Raw genomic sequence first — 19151 nt, forward strand, 5'->3', positions numbered from 1 at the left:
AGCTACGTGCACTGCTGCAGGTGCCGTGCCCCCCCCCAGCCTTGGACAAAATTAGGAAGAATTTTTTTAGGGGCTGATTAGATTAGAAAAATTATAGTCTTTGGCCCCCTCAAGCATCCATGTTTTATGTTTGGTCCCCCCTAGTATCTTGTCTAGCTCCGCCAGTGCCTCCATGTAATTAACTCGGTTATATGATTTTTTTCCCCCATGATTTAAGCAAAGAGCAAAATGGGCTTAGCTCCGTTTTATTTTATTTTCATAGTTATTGACGGAGCCGCCGCTGAAATCCGCCATCGACGTGTTCAATACTGTTTGAAATTGGCATGTCCCGCTTTGTCTTGATTCTTGGTTATCTTATCCGCTCCCAGCCAGCAGCCAGCAATCATTGGTCATTTCATCCTCCAGGCATCTCCATTGCTGCCCATTCCCCCCTAAACTAATCTCTAGATCTATGTTGCTTGCTTGATTGCTGCTCCACGCCCTCCTTCAGTTGGCTGTCTCATACGGCCGCTCCGCTCTCGGTTTGCTGTATTTCTCCAGCTCTCTTTGCGTCTAGATTTCTGTTAGTGCAGATTTGTTGTAGCCACTGCTACCAGCGCTACAGGTAATACACCAGAGAGCACCGGTCTCGCTGATCTGAACATAGCTGCGTATTTTGTATTTCTGCCAGTGAAGTTTCAGATGTGTTTTGCGGTTTCTGAGCGTCGAATTTCTCTATGAATTGGTGCTAAGCCGTACCTCTGTTTATCCATTTTGGGGATGTGGTAGAGGAGTAGTTTTTTTTCGAAAAGGATGTGGTAGAGGAGTAGTACCTTTGAACAATAGGCCGACTCGCATCATTGTGTGCAGTCATGGGGCTTTGTACTTGAGTAGTTTGAGATCCTGAGTCATCCCAATTTGCATTGGTACATGCTACAGCTACAACTACATCATCTAAAACCACGCTGGAGAAGAATCCATTGCCGGTTTACCCTTGTAAGTTTTTTCTCCATCTTTGTGTGTGTACTTCTAATGGTAAACGATGCGCATTTCGCCTCATGTTCGAAAGAGAAACAAATTGGCTAAAAAAATCAGGCAACATAAGCAGTAGGTTGTCTACTAAAAAAGAAAAGGGCAGCTCCGAAAGGCGGTTACTACTGTATTTTATAGCTCTTTCTGAAGTATAAAGAGAGATTTTCTTTGCAAGGGGGAATATAGGGACATCAATTGAAGCTCTGTATATGTTTAAAAGATGTAATGATGGGGTTCTAGCACTGAAAAGTATGCAGCTTAGTTGGTCATGTGTTAAAATTATATTCCGGGCCGATGTATGGTTGAATAGATATTTGCATCAGCTGGATGACCTATAACCACTATATGTACCAGCAGAAATGGAGAACAATCTACCAGTCAACGTTCGTGAGTATCAAGAACTGGCCAAAAAAGCACTGTCAAAGATGCACTATGATTACATCAACGGAGGAGCGGAGGATGAACACACATTGAGGGACAATATCGCGGCATATGGAAGAATTTTGTACTTTCCTATAGACTTGAATCTTATAGGTAAAATCTTCATTGACCTGAAGAGTTTAGACTTGAAGATTTTCTTGGTGTGTATTCTGCAGGTTACGACCTCGGGTTCTTGTAGATGTCAGCAACATAGACATGTCGACAAGCTTGTTGGGATATAACATGCCCTCTCCCATAATTGTTGCACCAACGGGGTCACACAAAGTAGCAAACCCAGAAGGTCCCAAAATTCTAAAGTTATTTCAGAATGTTAAAATGTGGCATCTAAGCTCTGGTAATATCCCTACATCTCAATGCTTATTTCAGGGGAGGTGGCTACAGCAAAAGCTGCAGCATCATGTAATAGCCTAATGGTTGGTGACATCTGATAACAAGATCTTTCGCTCGACTTTTATTTCTGCTGTGGATTTCTATACATGTTTGTATTTTTCAAGTACAGGTGCTATCCTTCTCATCCAATTGCAGAATCGAGGAGGTTGCCGCCAGTTGTGATGCGATTCGTTTTTATCAGTTATATGTATGACATCTAGACTTCAAGCTCCAGTTATATAATTCCTTTCATGATGATGTGATTTCTGATTTTATTTTTTACTAACATCATAGGTGTTTAAGAAGAGAGCTGTTTCAGCAACATTGGTACGGCGGGCGGAGAGCAGTGGATTCAAGGCAATTGTTTTGACAGTTGATAATCCAATGCTCGGTCGTCGTGAACGTGATATTAGAAATAAGTAAAGTTATATTTTAAAATTTCTTTGTACAACATTATGTTATTTTTAGTCTACATATACTAACCCACTAAAATGACCATATGGGAATTTCAACCTTAATCTGGTAGTTCTTTTAGTACTACCTTAGATTCTTAATAATATGAGATACAATTATACCTAAAAGATATTCATGTGGCATTTCAAGATCTTAAACAATCACCATGGTGCAGACTTCTTATGTTCAGTTTGCTGATGTGATTGCTCATGCAGGATGGTTGCTCCTGACAAGCCAAACCTCGAAGGTTTAATTTCATTGGAGAATCTTGATACTGTGAGTCAATGTCTGTTCGGTAGAATTACCTAGAGTATATTTACTTGAAAATAATAATTTGTTCGTTCTGGAAAAAAATAGTTTATGATACTCAGATACTGCATGAACTCATTTTCCTTTCTGAAAGACTCAAGCACAAACTCATATATTTCGCATTTGCAGACAGACGGCTCGCAGCTTGCGAAATACGTGCGGGATACGATGGATCCATCCTTATCATGGAAGGTATTGAAAATCGGCACCTATATGCAAACTAAAATTTTAGATACTACAGTGTATGCTTCAGTATTTCATAAGTATATTCTTTTTTTTTGCGGGGTGTGGACATTTCACAAGTATATTCAACTGTAGTTTCAAGCACAATTAGGCACACTCAGTAGTAGGACATGCTGATATAACATGTAGTCCTGCCCTGTATGTATATATAGGGAGACAGTAACCTTGAACTGCTCCAGTACTAACTAGGCTGCTGCACTGATGTCTGAAAACGAGGCAATCATCCAGGAGTATATTGGAAATTGGCACATGGATTCTGACATTCTGTCTCCGGTAACCCTCTGCGCAGGATGTGGAGTGGCTGAAATCCATAACCAGCCTGCCGATTCTAGTGAAGGGCATCCTCACGGCTGAGGACGGTAAGTCTGTGGCCACTGTAAAACATCCTCACTGTAATTGAGAGGATAAATTTGTGTTAATCTTGCAACTTGTTAATCATCATTTATTTCTGCGTGACACTGAACGCCGTGGGGAACAAACAGCTAGAAAAGCAGTGGAGGCTGGGGCGGCCGGTGTGATCGTCTCCAACCACGGCGGTCGGCAGCTTGACTATGCGCCTGCCACCATATCCGTGCTCGAAGAGGTATACTGAAGCGTGCTCATCGTTCTTCTCGTCTTTCATTTTGATCAGCAGAGACAATCAAGTAGATTTTATGTCATATTCCCTCCGTTCTAAATATTTGTCTTTCTAGAGATTTCAACAAGTGACTACATACGGAGCAAAATGAGTAAATCTACACTTTAAAATATGTCTAAATACATCCATATGTGGTAGTCCATTTAAAATCTCTAAAAAGACAAATATAAAGGAACGGAAGGAGTATATCCTTAAAAAGGGGTGTGCATTAGTCCATGCAAAGGGCCAGAGAGGCAATGAAGCTTTCCTATACATAAAAGACATTCTTAAGGCGGCGCATCTACCAGCGCGGCCGTCCCCATGCTGACAAGGATTGCGCCTTGCAAGAGGACGACGCAACCTAAAGTTACACTTTTGATCTAGAGTGTGGTGTCGTTATTTATATGGGCCATGTTGGGATGGGAGTGGGTGAGCTGTTAAGGCCCGTGGTACACTCGTCCAAATCTGGTAGCGAATTAATGAACATTGAATCCTCTCCTCCTCTGTTCTTCTTCCTCCTTTCCTGCTCTTTCATGATCCCCGTCTCTCCAAGATCCCATTGTATCGTGATTGCTTGGAGTTCAGGATATCACAAGTTGGTACCAGAGCCAGTGTTGATGTGGCATACTTCATATCATTGCGATCGTACTAGTAAATTCTTAGGAATGTTGTTGGAGGCCTTAGGGCCCGATCTGCTTAAATCCCGAATCGGGTTGGATGATTTAGAGCTGAAATTGCGACGGGTCGTCCAAGGCTAGCGTGCAGTGTGTTGAGTTTTCTCGACAATAGAAGCGCTCAAGACCAGGGTGATGTCCGAATTGGACAAATTAGAATGGATATGAGAGAAATAGGGAAAAATCAATTTTATTTTTGCTCATCTGGATGAACTAGGTCAGGCGTTTGGGGAGCAAGTTGAATGGATCGATCTGATTTACATTGAAGCCAATTTATCCATTATGTCGCTAGGCATGTGCGCTAGGAGGCGGCAATCGCCGCGCCATGAAGGGCATGCAGACCCTCTTGCCGCCATCTAAGGAGGGCAGCATCCTGCGACCACCACTGCAGCCAAATTTCCTAACTCCACACTAGTGACTGGTGTCCATGGATGCCCAAGATGAACTCCCCGCGTTCGACGTCACTGATGTACGAACCTAGTTGGATGGGTAAACATCTTACTTCGCTTTGTATTTCCTTGACGGGTTCGAGGCCACATCGTCTGCACGACATATGATTGGCAATGTGGCTCACTAGTACCATGTCAAAAGACAAGTCATCGTGGCCAATGTGGGCTCAATTTCAGGAGGCGGTGCTGTAGGAATTCGATCATAATATACACCAAGACAATATATGCACGTTAATAGTGCTCATGTGGACCAGCTCCATGGGGGGATACAAAACGGAGTTCTAACAGTTTGTGTAGCAGTTGCATTTGTATGAATGTGGTAAGTGACACATTCTTGTGACACGTTTTGTGTTAGCGTTTGAAGGATGAACAAAAGGGCATTTTCAAAATTCTGTTACGTGCAATGGCTAGCGAGATAGAGGCTTGCAACAGTTCAAGAGGACATCCTGAGCATAGCGAAACCATCATGTGATCCATTGCACAAGCGTGTCTATGAGAAGTCTGATGCTAAATCAACAACAACACATCATAGCAATATGTGGAAGGCCAGGAAACTAAAAGACTGCATGTGTGTGCAGGGTGTAGGATCGATTAAGTACGTATAGAGGGGGGTGACTACTAAGCCAAAAGGGGACTCTTTTTCCCAAATTTTAGTTCCATTGGCAATTTTAGGCTTTTCTAGCAATCTATCAAGCACCGTACACATGCAAGTTTATGAAAGTATGAGCTGCAGAAAGTAAAGACATGCAAGTGAAAGTAACAGGTAGAATTAGAGATATGCAAACACGAACTAGATCAGTGAAGATTTTTCCTGTGGTTCGGATAGTTGCGCTATTTTACATCCACGTTGATGGAGTCTTCAATCCACAAGGACCTAAGATCACAAGGATAACGATTGCGAGATCCCACTAAGGTACATTCCACGTAGGGAACTCACCCACGAAGGGTCCATGAAGGAGCAACCAACTTATTCCACCATGTCGTACGCCCACAAAGGACTAGCCTCACTAAAGGTAGATCTTCACCAAGTAGGTGATCTCCAAGCCCTTACAAACTTCTTGGTTTCTTCACAACTTCAAGGCTTCCAAGCACCTAGCTGATCTAGGAGGTGCACACCCTCCAAAACCTCGAAAAGTGATTGGTGATGAATCCCTTGCTCTTGTGCTTCAAAAGATAATCTCATCAACACTCAAACTCTCTCAAGATTTGGCTTTTGGATTTGAGAAATAGGAGTGGAAAGCAAGAGGGGATTAGGTCTCAAAGGATTATCTTGGATTGTTGGAGTAGACAGCCCTTTAAAATCATCACAAGGAGGTGGAGTTCTCCCTTAGAACATATTACGGGTTTGGAATTTGTTTCGAGTGAACAGGTGGGATAGGTGAGAGTATAAATAGGAGATACTAGAAATCTTGCTGTTACCAACTTTATTGCACAACTAGGAAGCTCTGGAGTGATCAGCTCGGAGACTCCACGTGAATAAAAGAGGTGACTTTCAAATGACTCAAACGGTTCGACCAGGGATCATTCGGAGGCTCCCAAGGGAACACTTCAGTAGTTGCACACTCTTGTTGTTGCTTCAAAAATTCTGAAAAGGCAACAAGTTAAAAGGTTTGCCAAGAGCTTCGGTGATTCTGAATGGAATGATTAGCAGCTCCGAATTAGAAGGGGTTTTGCAACGGCATATATCTGGTGTATTGCTCGGCGGTTCCGACTGGAAGAGCTCGACAACTCTAAAGTGTGAAAGTTGGGTAGATATAGTGGAGGAACTTTGAAGGATTTTGAGGGCTCTGGAGTTTGATCATTAAGCGCATGGGGAAAGAAACTCATCACAGGATCCTCGTCCCCTTTTGATAGTAATGCCATGCTTATGGACTCAATGTGATCTTACATCACTAGAATAAAAAAGAAGAACCCTTTGGCTTGACCACCACTTGTCTTCATGTAAATTTGTGGGGGGTCACCTTCCATTCCTTTGTTGCACCCAAAGGAACTTTCTTGAAATAATCTTGCAGTAGGCATTAATTCCTTGAGATCTTGGACTCACTACCAAAATTCACCAAGGGGATTAGATGCAGTTTCACACGACCTTTGTTTTAGTTGTGGAGAGAAAGTAGGCCCAAGGCATGTTTCTAGAAAACGATAACCTGCTTAGCTATAAGCCATGGAGACAGGTGAGCTTCTTTTTGATGAAATGCTAGATGTTATGGTTTCTCAAGAAGCATCAGTGGATGAGCTTCAACTTCAGTTAATGCACAATCAGGAGGTGATCAAGCTCTCATTAGTAGTCAAGTGGTACTCATTCTTCTTGACTCGGGTAGTTCACATGGTTTATTTGATTCAGCTTTGTTGCCCAAATTTGTAGTTGAACCACAATCTCTACCGAGCTTGATAGTAGACAATAGTGAAGTACTCTCTTGTATACCGAAGTTCAGAACCTTAGCTAGTGAGCCCAAGATCGCACACTCACTTTCTCGGCAAAGGTGGTGGGCTTAGGAGGCTATTACATGACCTTAGGCATAGATTGTCTGCAGTAGTGGGTGGCTCTGACCTAAAATGGGCGCAATTTCCTCATACTGGTGTTTTGATCACTCTACATGGAGTGAACAACGAATCTCCTTCTGAAATTCATGTGTTATTCCTAGAACAAGTATTTTGGTGGAGTATACAACAAAAGATTCACATATGATGATTCAACCTCTTCTATAGCATTGTGTTGACATTTTCAAGAACCAACTACATTGCCTCCATTGATTGTTCTTGATGATGATATACATCTACTTCCTGGTGTCTTTCATATCAATTCAAGACCATACATGTATTCTCCTTTATAAAAGGATGAAACATAACGACATGTAGCTTAGATCATCATTGCAAGCATCATTACACCCAGTCTTAGTCCATTTGCTTCACCCGTATGCTAGTTAACAAGATGGCTCTTGAAGGTTTTGTGTAAATTACAGGAACTTAAACAACATCACGGTTAAAAATAAGTTTTCTATGGTAACATTAGATGAATTGGTTAGCACTAGTTGGTTTTCTCAACTGGATCTACAAGCTCGGTATCACCAAATAAGAATGGCTCCCCTAGATGAAATGAAACAACTTTTAAGACACACCTGGGCCTTTCTAGTTCAGGGCGATGCCCTTTTGGGCTTGCCAATGCTCCTTTAATATTAAAGTGCCCAATGAATTCCTATTTGATCATATTAGTTTGTCTTAATTTTTATGGGTGATATATTAGTGTACAACAAAAACATGGAACCGCACTTAGAACATCTGCAAACAAGGTTCACGATTTTGGGGAAACGCCAATTGTTTGGCAGTAGAAGTAAGTGCACGTTTGCTTAGCCTGACAGCCTAAACTTGAACACTTGAGCCACATTATCTCTGATTACGGTGTGGCAACTGATCCTAAGAACACCATAGCGATGCTTTATTAAATTGGGAGGATTGGGCCTCACCTCTATTATAGGGAATTTTTAGAAGTAAACCTGAAGTTACGCCTTCAACAGTGTGTAGTGTGCGTTATTTATATGGGCAATGTTGGAGCGGGAGTGGACCGACCGTTTTGGCCCGTGGTGCCTTGTTATAACATGTCAGTTCGAATCCCCCTAAAAAAAGAACCCCCCTTCCGCTAAAAAAAAAGAACCCCCCTAAAAAAACATGTCAGTTCGAAGGTGGTAAACTTATGGCTAATGAAAGAGAGCACGGCTGTCATACCCCTTCCTCCTCTCCTGCTCTTCCCGGTACCCAATTCTCTCCAACTCCCAGTTGTATATTGTGATCTCTCGGAGTCCAGGACATCACGGTGCCGTCGTGTGTGCAGGTAGTAAAGGCGGTGGCGGGGGCGGTGCCGGTGCTGGTGGACGGTGGAATCCAGCGGGGGACCGACGTGCTCAAGGCGCTGGCGCTCGGTGCCCGGGCAGTCATGGTACGTACGTATTCCCTCTGTTTCTAAATATTTGTCTTTCTAGTCATTTCAAATGAACTACCACATACGGATGTATGTAGACATTTTAGAGTGTAGATTCACTCATTTTGCTTCGTATGTAGTCATTTGTTGAAATATCTAAAAAGACAAATATTTAGGAACGGAGGGAGTACATACGCATCGTGCATGCAGAACCGAAAAGGTTTTGAATTCAAGTGTTGTGTGCGTGTGGTTTCAGGTGGGGAGGCCGGTGATGTACGGGCTGGCGGCGCGGGGCGAGGCCGGGGCCAAGCACGTGATCGAGATGCTGAACCGGGAGCTGGAGCTGGCCATGACGCTCTGCGGCTGCCGGAGCGTCGCCGAGATCACCCGGGACCGTGTCCAGACCGAGGGCGACCGGATGAGGTCGCTGCTGTGAGCCATTCGTGCGTGCTGGTATGTGGCAAGGGCGAGTTGTTACCTCCCAGACGTGCCCTTTGTATTCGCGCTTGAAAAATAAGGAGCTTGGTGAATCCCGGCTATGCCATTTCTCATTGGATACACCTCACATCAGTGGGGACGAACGAGTGTGAGGTTTTGTAGTAGTAGTAGAACTAAAACATGAGATGATTTATTTATGTTTGATCCACTGGATGACCGGCCTTGCTCTTTGCGTGTCGCGGAGTAGCGTGACGTCGCCAAACTACGTTTCTTCACTAGACTAGAAGAAAAAAAAGAGTTGCGTTTGCTTATTTCAGAGGTCGTCGCGTGAACCATCCGCTCTATCCTTTGCTCCTGACCCGGCGCCGTTACCGGATGCAGCTCGCCGCTCACCGTCACTTCGCCCGCATCTTCTGCGCTATGCACGACATTCGATCTGTTAGTCCGATTACAACATGTCGTCAGTTCAGTGGTGAGTGTCTAGGACGCCCTAACAGTGCAAGCACACTACATGATTTACACACAGCTATCACTTCCTCCTAATACTAGTACACGTAAATCTCTACCGGCTACATCTACTAAGCTACTCCAATGGCGACTACTTCCTCCCTCCTCGCCTCGACGACGAGGAGGACCTCTCCGACCTGTTCACCTTGGCCCTCTTTGCCGGCGGCGGAGTCGCCGGAGCAGCGCCCCGTTTCTGTGGCCGCCCGACACTTTTCTTCGTCGCGCTAGACTTGGCTCCTGCCTTGGAGCCACCGCGGCCGGTGTTCTTCCTGCCTGGCCCCCTCCTGGCCTTGGGCTGCTGCTCCTCCTCCTCCTCCGGCGCCGGCGCCGACCGCTTCCGCTTCGTCAGCGGCGACCCTCTCTTCTTCGGGGGCGACGACTTGCCCTGGTTCAGCCGCTTCAGGAAGTCCACGGCGATCCGCTTCTTGGGCAGCCCACCGGCGGCCGCCCCGTCGGAGTCCCCGTTGTCCTTCTTCTCAGCCGCCGCCGAAGCCGCTTCTTCCGCAGCTGCCGCCGCCTTCTTGCGGCTCAGAGCCGAGTTCTTGCCGGGGCCGCGGGTCTTCTTCGTCCCCGTACCCCACGCCTTGCCCTTGGCCGCCGCGGCCACGGCGGCCTTCTTCTCGCCGTCGCTCTCAGCCTCCTCCTCAACGTCCGGCTTCTCCGCGGCCTCCTCCTTCCTCGCGACGGCCGCCGCCGCGGCAGCCTTGGCGATGGAGCTCCTCTTGCGGCAGAAGATGAGCGGCTTGGCAGCTTTCTGGATGAGCGGCCCGACGATGTCGGCCTCGGCCCTCCGAGGGTCCAGCCCCACCGCCGGCGCCGGTGGGGGGTTGGCGCCGCTCGGCGGCTCCCGCTTGGTCGGGGACTCGCGGAGCGAGGCGGAGACCTGCGCGGAGACGAGGCGGAGGGCGTTGAGCGCGGCGGCGGCGTGGTCGGGCGCGTGGCGCGGGAGGTAGACGGCGGCGTTGGCGCAGAGCAGCAGCAGGTCGCGGTAGAGCTCGGCGCTGCTGGCGTAGCCCGCCGCGCCGTCCAGCTTCCGGCGCATGGCCTCCAGGTCCACGTGCCGCCTGATCGTGCCCCGGTACGACTCGCTCTCCTGCACAGCAGACCAAAGCAAAGCGGACCCACCAGCACGTGAATAAACAGCGAAAAATAATTAAAAAATCACAAATGAAAGCGTAGACGAAAAAAAAATCTGCCAAGCATCTCGGGTCCTCGATCGAGTGCTGTTGAGGCGGCATGCACCCACGGACGGCCGCCCATGTGGTGGTGACCGCAACGCGGCACCCGACTGGCCCGTGCGACAAGGAATCGAATCGCCGGATGGATCATCATCCGACCCGCAGAAAGCAGCAACTTTTCTCTCTTCTCTTGCGCGAGAGACACGAGCTCGAACGAACAGGCGTTAGCGCTCGGCTAGAGATGACACTCGATGGCTTGAACGGCAAAGAATTTCTCCCGCATCATCACCCAACCCGTTCGGCCGGCGATGGTCCATGACCATACGCAGCACTGCAGCAGCTGCTACACACCCACCTGGCCACCTACCACTACCACAGCAACAAACATGGGGTCCGTCCGTCATGGGTGCCGAGGCGTGCGTGCGGGCACCGCGATGACGCGCTGGCTTTGCTCCGGTCACGTAGATCGGGCGGCCGGCCGGCCGGTCAGTGCTGCTAATCGCAGGCCATCATGCCGCGTGCGTGCGTGCGTGCGTGCGCGCCAGCCTAACCATATCCGTATCATGAGACGGACGAACACCTAGCATCTGACATGCTTCGTGCTCTTTGGTTTCCACCGTGTACGTCTACGTTCTCTCCTCGTTTTTACCCCTAGTAACAGTAAACAGAAAGTTTTGACATGGCGGGTAGCGGCCGACGGCGAAGGGAAGGGAAGGGACAGGACGGGCAGCGCAGGGCGGGGGCGGTAACTCTGATGGAGATTTTTACCTGGCTCTCCTGCAGCTGCTCGAACACGGGGCCGAACCTGGCGGCGACCCTGTCGAGCAGGGCGGCCAGCGGCTCGTCGGCCTCCTCCTCGGCGCTCGCCTTCCGCCGCCGGCACTGCAGGCTCACGGCGCTCTCCTTGGACTCCCCGGACAGCTCCTCCTTGGCCGCCTCCTCAGCCGCCTTGGCGGCGGCGCCGGGGCGCTTCAGATCTGTGGAGTTGGACTCCCGGCACGACCGCCCGGGCTCCTCGCTCGACACGTTCTCGTCGCCGGTCACCCCCTCCGGCTTCGCCTCGCCACTCGACAGGCTCCGCTCCCGCTCTTCCTTCATCAGCTCCACCTTGCTCTGCAACGTCCTGCGACAAGTAAAAACAAAACGAACAAGTAAATAAATAAACATCGTGCTCTGCAAAAATGGCGGCCGCAGGATTCGCCATCGGACGGGCCACGAGGCGCGCGGTGAAAGGTTTTCCTTCAATTCAAACGGTGGTTTTATCGGTTCGGATATACAGTACTACTATAATCGTTTTTACCCGATGGAGAGATCGCATCGCTCGACCTCGCGCCGGAGCTCGGCGACGCGGAGGCGCCGGAGCTCGTCCAGCCACCCGTCGGCGGCGGAGGCCTCGGCCTCAGGGCCGACCTCCCCATCCTCCTGCTCCTCCTCCTCCGCCCCGCCGCCGGCGGAGAAGCGTCGGTGGAGCTGGTGGAAGCGGAGGCGGCAGCTGCCGGGCGTGAGGCGGGGGCGGGCGGCCAGCGGGCACCGCGCCTGCACCTCCGTGGCCACCGAGTCCCAGCTGGCCGTGCCGTGCCGGCACACGGCGAACGCCAGCAGCAGCTCCTCCAGCGTGCCCCAGATCTCGCCGCCGGCCGGCACGTCGGTGCCGTCTGATCCGCCCGCCATGCGCCGCCTCAGCCCTCTCCGTGCCGTGCCGTGCTCTCTCCGCCGGTAGTGGTGGTGCCGTCTCAGGCTGGTAGGTTCCCTCCCCCTCGCCCTCCTCCGTCAATTTTTTTCCCGTCGTCAGCCTTTTCCTTTTCCTCCTCGTCCCTCCCTCGCCTCCGATTTGATTTTTATCGGAAGGACGGATACGGCCCAGAGTTCATAGCCGCGCGCGCGGGCAATTTCTCCGTTCCACAGGGGCGTTTTCGCCATTTGGGCAAATAGAAAAGAGGTGGGTGGAGCCGTAGAGGGAGGGCCATTTTCAAACCGGGGCCCACCACGGGCCAATTCCTGCGTGATGCCCATACTGCCCCCCTGATCACTGATCGGCCTACGGCACTACCGTTAGCCTGACGTGCGAAAGCGCGCAAGGTTACAAAGCACAGTTGAACTGTTGCAGCGCGTCACTGAGCTAAACTGTCTAAAAATTTCAGCGTCATGGCTAGATCCAAAGCAGTAGTATCTGACCATCGGAACGCCTGAGGCTCAGAGTATGGAAACTATTTGAATTTGGCAAGCGGTGTCTCTTTGGTTAGCTGACTGACAGGTGGGGCCTGACTGGGTTGCAACCTCCTGTTTTATGGCCAATGAATCTACGAATGTGCATATCTACGGTCAATCTTTGTTCTGGGTGAAGGAGTGAAGACGAAATTGTATTTTTTTCGTAAGTAGTGAATTCAGGATTCTAGTACACCGAGTTTTAAACCAACTGTTCCTAAAATCAAAAGTTTTAAACCAGCCGCCCATGTCAGACCAATATTTGCATCAATTTTATATTTCAGGAGGAACCTTCATTACTGGAGGAACTCTTTGGATGCCGGATGCAAAGGTTAGCTTCAGATTTTACCAGCAAGCAGACGAAGGCGACAGGAGCATCGACTCCTTAAATACTGCAGGTATCTAGTGAGTATTTGATCAAAGCATAGCAGCACACAAAGAAGCATCTTACTGTGTTGATTAAAGACTGGTACATATTCTACCTTCTACTGTACCTCTGAGGACCATTCCTTATGTAATTAAAAGGTTATTTACGGAATTTAATATATGCGGAGTCAGATCATTCATTTTCCCTGTTCTCGCTTTCAGGGTCCATGATTCCTGCACTTTCTGAGGCAAATGCAAAAGTTGGCCCCAGATTTAACTGCAACTAGGCACACTTGCACATAGATACCGCATCAAGATTACCAAAATGCCTCCACTTGCACAAAGCAATCATAGCAACCAGGTTTACCAAAATGCCTCCAGAATAGCATCTGGCCAACAGAAGAATTTTGAACATCACAACAGAAGTTGAAACTTCTACTACTAACAGGAACTTGCAAAGACGAAAACGCAGGTTTATACATAATGACATATCCTAACACGACGATCGACATGGAAAACATGGAAAATTACTGAATCACCTTATGAGAATGTCGTTTGCTTCCACTCAAGGACGCAAACTGCCTACCAACCTATATTATTAAGCACAGAATAGATGTAAAATTGCAGAGCTTGCAATGTCAGCAAGCACTAATGCGGTAATGGCTCACTTCCTCCGGGCCTCGAGTGCCTTCTTCAGCTCCTCGCTGGCATCATTCGGTCCACTGGCCACCAGCTCCTTCCCATTTCCATGGAGATCAGGCTTCACGGGGAAAGGATTTTGCAGAGGCGGCGACGTTGCCGGCATCCTTCGAGCGTCGCCCTTGCTGGGAACTGAGATAGCTCGGCTGACCCCGATCTCAGCGCGCAGGCCCTCCACAGTGTGCCGCAGCATGATGCTCTCATCGTTCAGGGCCTCCAGCTGCCTCTTCATCAATGAGAATTCCTCTCCCTGGGCTACAGGCGCGCTCTTCCCCTTCTTGTCCTCTTCAGACTTGGGATGCCGGCGTGGTGTGTGCTCAATTGTGATCTTGTTCATGACGAGCAGCGGCAGCTTGCTGACAGCCAGGCTCCCCGCCTTCCGCCCGTATCCATCGTCAGCGAGCGCGGCCTTCAGCTCTGGTGGCACACGCAGCCCCCACTGGAACCTCAGGCTCGCCCTGTTCCACAGCGGCAGCATGCTCCTGGTCGTGAGGCGCATCCCGGACAGCAGCATGCCCACCCCTCCGCCGGTGGTCCCGGCGGCCGTGACGTCCGCCGCGAACCCGTTCCCGTTGAGGGAGAACTCCTTGTGGCCCTCATGGTCGTGGTCGTCGCCGTTGGCGAGGTCGGCCAGCTTGTGGGGCGGCGGCAGCGCGGGGGTGTCGGGGAAGGGCGGCGAGCGGACGGAGTTGGCGAGGGAGAAGTCGCCGAGCCGGGGCTTGAAGAGGAGCGAGAAGGCGGGCGGGTTGGAGGAGAGGAGGTTGAACTCGGCGGAGAGCGCCAAGGGGGCGCGGACGGGAGAGCCGAGCGCGCCGAGGCCCGTGCGGATGGAGAGCGCGAAGGGCTGGAGCGGGTCGTTGGGGCGGTACGAGAGGCGGAGCCCCGGGCCGGAGGGGAAGGCGGTGGAGAGATCGAAGCGGAGGTCCTCGGCGTCGCCGCCGGCCGAGACGCCCGAGAGGAACGGCAGCCCGAGCACGCCGATGGGCACCTTGGCGCGCAGCAGCGGCCGGTCGTCGTCGCGGAACTTGATGGAGGCCTTCATGGTGGGTGGTGGTGGTGGCTAGGGTTAGGGTTCGGGGGCGCCGGGATCTCCGCGATTCGGGGATGGGGAGGGAGGGGTCGCGGTGGACGGGAGGTATTTGAACGGCGGGGGGCGAGGGGAATCGGGGGCAGGGATCACGCCATTTCGGGTGCCGGAGGGGGAGTCGTCGGCGGCGGCGGTCGCGGCTGGTCTTAATTGGGGAGAGGACCGGAGGAGGATGAATGGAACTGAAACGAAATGGGTGGAGGCGGAACAGGATTGGGTTGGAGCTGGGACGGGCCGTTATTTTCTCTCCGTTTTACTCACCCACACGTTTTTACCGCTGATTACGTCCATTTTTCTTTTCCTTTCTCAGTCAGGTAAATCGGTGGGGCCAGTACTTTGTCTTTGCGAGAAATGTACGAAATCAGTACTGCTCAGCATGGCTTGAAATTGAATGTGTAACTGATCGTCCTCGATCTCCTGGAATGAGAGCTCCAATGTCTTTTTTCGACCTATGTCAAAACTGGTTGTCTAGCTATACCGACAAAGATAGGATAGTTGTTTTATTGGGTACTGCTGCTCTCTTGTGGTCTATATGAAAAATAAGGAACAAATCCTGTTTTTAAAGTGTTATGCCTAGAGATCCTATTGGCATTATCTTTCTTGTTTGTTCCCTACTTGACTCTTGAAAAAATCTGCAGAAAAGAGGGGTGCAAAGCATGCTTCATCAGGTGTCTAGACGTATCGTGAGGGTGACTCGTGATATCTTCAGAGGAGGGCATGGTTTGGCGCCGCATGTGAGAAGGATTTTGTGAAGCTAGCCGCTGGAAATGCTTGCTGGCTTCGAAGCCTTTATGTTAATTTGGTTGTCGTCCTTTAGTCCGTTGATACCTTTGTAGCTAGCATAGCACTAGGCCCTTTCATGGCTAGTTTTGGACAAATTGAAGCATCCTGATGTGGTGATATATATATCAGTGGTGTGATGGTTAGGCTTGATAGGCTGGAGCATCCTGGTGTGGCTTCTAGATCAGTGATGTAATGGTTGGTTTGATGCCTTGTAAACAACTCCATTTTCATAAATGAAAATGGGGGCCACGGGCTGTGTGGCCCTTCGATCAAAAAAATTCTCCTTGAATCCAACCTTCTGGGATGCAATTGACCTAACATTCACTAGCTCGACCAACCCAAACGGTTCTTGTTGATACATTATGATCGTGATGAATTATTTGAAGAAAAAGAAAGTCTGTAGAGGAAAGATGATGCTTTAGGACCTGTATGGGACTGCTCCACTTCCTAAAATTCAGCTCCGCTCTAGAAAATGCAAGTCAAACGAGGTAGCTTCAGGATATGCCATGGACATGTTGGTACATACGGGATGAGATATGATGTAGGGTGGAACCCTAAACGACCGATCTTTCACGAAAGGAGCGGATCCCGTCCAAGAACACGAGGGGGAAACGAGGGAAAACACAAGAGGAAACACTAAACCAACAAGATATAGTCACACATATGCTAGATCCTCGAAACACAAGTGCGGATACACGATCCAAAGTCAACAACGGACGATACAAAGGGTAACCGGTTCTTCTCCTAGAGGAGGTCTTGAGGGGGGCGCCCAAGAGGGGGGTCTTGAATCCACGTGGATCTTCTCCGAAGAGGGGCCGCGGTCACTCTCGAGGAGATGATCCGTATGGATGAGCAAAAGCTATCCTCACATATGAGCTACTACTTTGCTAACCCTCAAATGGAGGAGGAGGGGGTCTATATATAGTGCTAAGCCACGAAGGGGTAAGTGAGGGGCGAAGGGGTACACGGGCCTCGGGCCAAGTCATGCGCGCAGACATGGTCCGGATGATCCGGATGGTGGCCCAGATGATCCGGGTGTCGGGGTCCGGATGATCCGGGTGGCCGTCCGGATGATCCGGCTTCATCGAGCAGGCTTCGGGTGTCTTCGGGCACATTACCCGGATCGTCCGGGTGGGGGTCCGGATCATCCGGGCTCGGTCCGGATCGTCCGGCTGGGGATCCGGATGATCCGGGCAAGTCCAGTCTTGCTCTGATCTTCTTCTTCCTTCTCCTCTTCCATGCTTGGCCTTGGTCCTTGGATCCTCCATGGTCATCTCGGTTGTACCTGAGTATATGCAAGGTCCATGCATGAGGTAGTAGCCATGTCTCATATGTGGAAAGTGACGGTTCGAAGAGGAGTGAGTTCACCTTGTGTCCAATGGCGTATGGTCGAGGTCTCATCGTATGTCCTCTTGGGGCTTGGGGAGTAGTCGAAGTGTACATGGGGATGATCGTAGGATGCACCGCATCATCTCCGCCCCCTTGGGAAAGATCCGACCTCGGATCATGATCCTCATCACCATGGAAACGGTTGTTGTGGACGAACTTGTAGTTGGACAGAGTTGAAGACATTGCGCAATCCAAGTACTCCAAGGTGTCGCCGGAGTAGTATACATGCAAAGAGAGCAAACACAAACAACACTCGGAAATACAATGGTTAGCTCACACAAAGTGTCCATCATGTAAGAATGAGTTCGTGCGGTAAGATTATTCGTGACAAAGCACATGAAGCTTAGCGAGATGATATGGAATGAGATGTAAAGCATTCATGGGAGAAAAAGCATTCATTGTGCACACAAATGTGTTGTGAATATGATCAATGCAACCATGGTGCAAAATGATGTCATAGTGAGACGGTTTATCAATAGCATGAATATGGTAATGGATGTTCAATATGAAAAAGTTATCATGCAATTGGTGGTAGGCAATATGATCATGATGTATGAATATGTCATCAAGAAAGATCACAACAAATTTGCTAAGGAAATGCACAAGCTCATATATCATGGATGACATAGAAATACAAGATGCAACAAGGCAGTCATAAGGTGAGTTAATCCATGCATAAGATGCAAATTTGCTATGGGTATGATATGTCCATCGAGCATGACATATGGGAACACAATCAACAAATATGTATGTGTTGGTGCAATGTGTCAAAGGAGTGTTGATGTACCAATGCTCGATGTCGTGGCACTCCTCAACGTGAAGGTCCATAGGGTCCATCTCCAATGTTGGTCCTCCATCCAATATATGTAGCATGTAGACAAGAAGAAGGAGATAACAATGAAAGCATGGCCCATCCAATATGCATATTTGAAGATGGCTCAAAGGGAAGGAATTCACCTTTTAGGAGTTTCTCAAGGATGATGGAGTTGTGCATCTTGTATGCCTTCACATAACCAATATGTCTCGTCATGGTACCGCCTTGTGAATCCTTCAAAATGAAAGAACATGACAAACACTCGGAAAAACAAATGAGGTTGGTGCAAACGCAACACCTATCATTCGTGTGGTAAGATACCCAACAAGTGTATGCATCATGCTCATCATAAGAAAGGACAAGGGAGCATTTCATAGTATGAAAGCATATGATGCGAGAACAACCAAATACAATAGGCTCAATCAAACAAGCATGCTTCACAAGTAATATGTCCAAGTATCCAAGATCAATAAGCATAGAGGCAACTATTGGAGGCAAGCGACAATGAACAAGATACATCATGTGAGAGGCATGAACGTATATGTCATCAACCCAAGAAAGCGAGTAAGAATGGAACATGGGTGATGCGACAAAGCAAGCAATCATATTGATCAAGTTAAGCAAGCTAGTAGTGCGAAGATGCAACGTACTAGAAGGAATCATGGCAAGCATGTCATGTGTGCAAATAGTGGGCATGGATAATGCACATGACATATCCCAAGCATGAAAACAAGATATGAGCAAAATATCATCAATGTATTGGCGAGAGGCCATATGTAAATAGCAATGGGTCATCATGACTCTCCCAACACAACAAGCATCAATAGTATGAGGCACATGATAAACATGGCAATAGCAACAAGGATCTCCACCAAGCATGCAAATACACATAGGAGTATTATAATGGTGAAGCATGTGTAAATGCAAACAAGGGTCACAATTGCATGGCAAAGGCATAGAAGCAAGCATAACATGCAAAGTGAACACGGTAAAATGGGCATAATGTAACAAGTGATATATAGCCCAAAGCCGTGTGAGAGCCATGTAGAAGAGATGTGTGTAGTCCTTCCGCGAAGGGAATGGTGGTAAGGATAGTCCACGAGATCCCAAGTCATCGTTGCTCTCAAGAGCTCGTTTCGTCAACTCTTGGGATTGAGAGGTTGACGAGTATACGTGAGTACCTACACAAAACAAAGACAAAGGAAAA

The 19151-nt window shown here is 49.0% G+C and overlaps 2 protein-coding genes, 1 long non-coding RNA gene and 1 other non-coding gene across 7 annotated transcripts; 2 read left to right on the plus strand and 2 right to left on the minus strand.

The window, feature by feature from the left end:
* The first annotated feature begins 242 nt into the window (after window positions 1–242).
* Window positions 243–9129, plus strand: LOC109773709 (peroxisomal (S)-2-hydroxy-acid oxidase GLO4). 4 transcript variants are annotated; one of them, XM_020332416.4, is made up of 13 exons: window positions 336–604; window positions 919–975; window positions 1369–1516; window positions 1608–1732; window positions 1819–1865; window positions 1952–2029; window positions 2116–2240; window positions 2490–2550; window positions 2713–2775; window positions 3116–3185; window positions 3309–3409; window positions 8392–8496; window positions 8735–9129. In XM_020332416.4, the coding sequence occupies exons 3-13, from the start codon at window positions 1371–1373 to the stop codon at window positions 8912–8914; spliced, it is 1101 nt and encodes a 366-aa protein (XP_020188005.1). In that variant the 5' UTR covers window positions 336–604; window positions 919–975; window positions 1369–1370; the 3' UTR covers window positions 8915–9129. The 4 variants fall into 4 exon arrangements, with proteins under 4 accessions (XP_045084935.1, XP_020188005.1, XP_020188007.1 ...); XM_020332418.4 differs by having other exon boundaries at window positions 410–604; window positions 1366–1516; XM_045229000.2 differs by having other exon boundaries at window positions 243–975.
* Window positions 9130–9330: 201 nt separating this feature from the next.
* On the minus strand, window positions 9331–12504 carry LOC109773708 (uncharacterized). Its single transcript, XM_020332414.4, has 3 exons — window positions 11902–12504; window positions 11370–11724; window positions 9331–10516 (listed from the first exon to the last, which is right to left on the minus strand). Exons 1-3 carry the CDS (start codon window positions 12270–12272, stop codon window positions 9515–9517), a joined length of 1728 nt encoding a protein of 575 aa, XP_020188003.1. The 5' UTR covers window positions 12273–12504; the 3' UTR covers window positions 9331–9514.
* On the plus strand, window positions 12221–13349 carry LOC120965192 (uncharacterized). The gene is made up of 2 exons (XR_005757577.3): window positions 12221–12342; window positions 13091–13349. It is a non-coding gene; the product is annotated as an uncharacterized lncRNA (long non-coding RNA).
* A 256-nt stretch (window positions 13350–13605) lies between these two features.
* LOC109773711 (uncharacterized) lies at window positions 13606–15178 on the minus strand. The gene has a single exon (XR_005757576.3). It is a non-coding gene; the product is annotated as an uncharacterized protein (transcript).
* Window positions 15179–19151: the final 3973 nt, after the last annotated feature.

The sequence above is a fragment of the Aegilops tauschii genome, chromosome 5 (genome assembly GCF_002575655.3).
Source record: "Aegilops tauschii subsp. strangulata cultivar AL8/78 chromosome 5, Aet v6.0, whole genome shotgun sequence".
NCBI lineage: Eukaryota > Viridiplantae > Streptophyta > Magnoliopsida > Poales > Poaceae > Aegilops > Aegilops tauschii.

What these genes read in the sequence shown, in the direction of transcription:
- LOC109773709 (XM_045229000.2), top strand. Translation starts at nt 1,371, where the DNA reads ATGGAGAACAATCTACCAGTCAACGTTCGTGAGTATCAAGAACTGGCC. An exon ending in ATCCATCCTTATCATGGAAG is followed by an intron (nt 2,776 to 3,115) that starts GTATTGAAAATC and finishes CCCTCTGCGCAG; the next exon opens with GATGTGGAGTGGCTGAAATC. An exon ending in CCATATCCGTGCTCGAAGAG is followed by an intron (nt 3,410 to 8,391) that starts GTATACTGAAGC and finishes TCGTGTGTGCAG; the next exon opens with GTAGTAAAGGCGGTGGCGGG.
- LOC109773708 (XM_020332414.4), bottom strand. Translation starts at nt 12,272, where the DNA reads ATGGCGGGCGGATCAGACGGCACCGACGTGCCGGCCGGCGGCGAGATC. An exon ending in CGATGCGATCTCTCCATCGG is followed by an intron (nt 11,725 to 11,901) that starts GTAAAAACGATT and finishes TACTTGTCGCAG; the next exon opens with GACGTTGCAGAGCAAGGTGG. An exon ending in AGCAGCTGCAGGAGAGCCAG is followed by an intron (nt 10,517 to 11,369) that starts GTAAAAATCTCC and finishes TCTGCTGTGCAG; the next exon opens with GAGAGCGAGTCGTACCGGGG.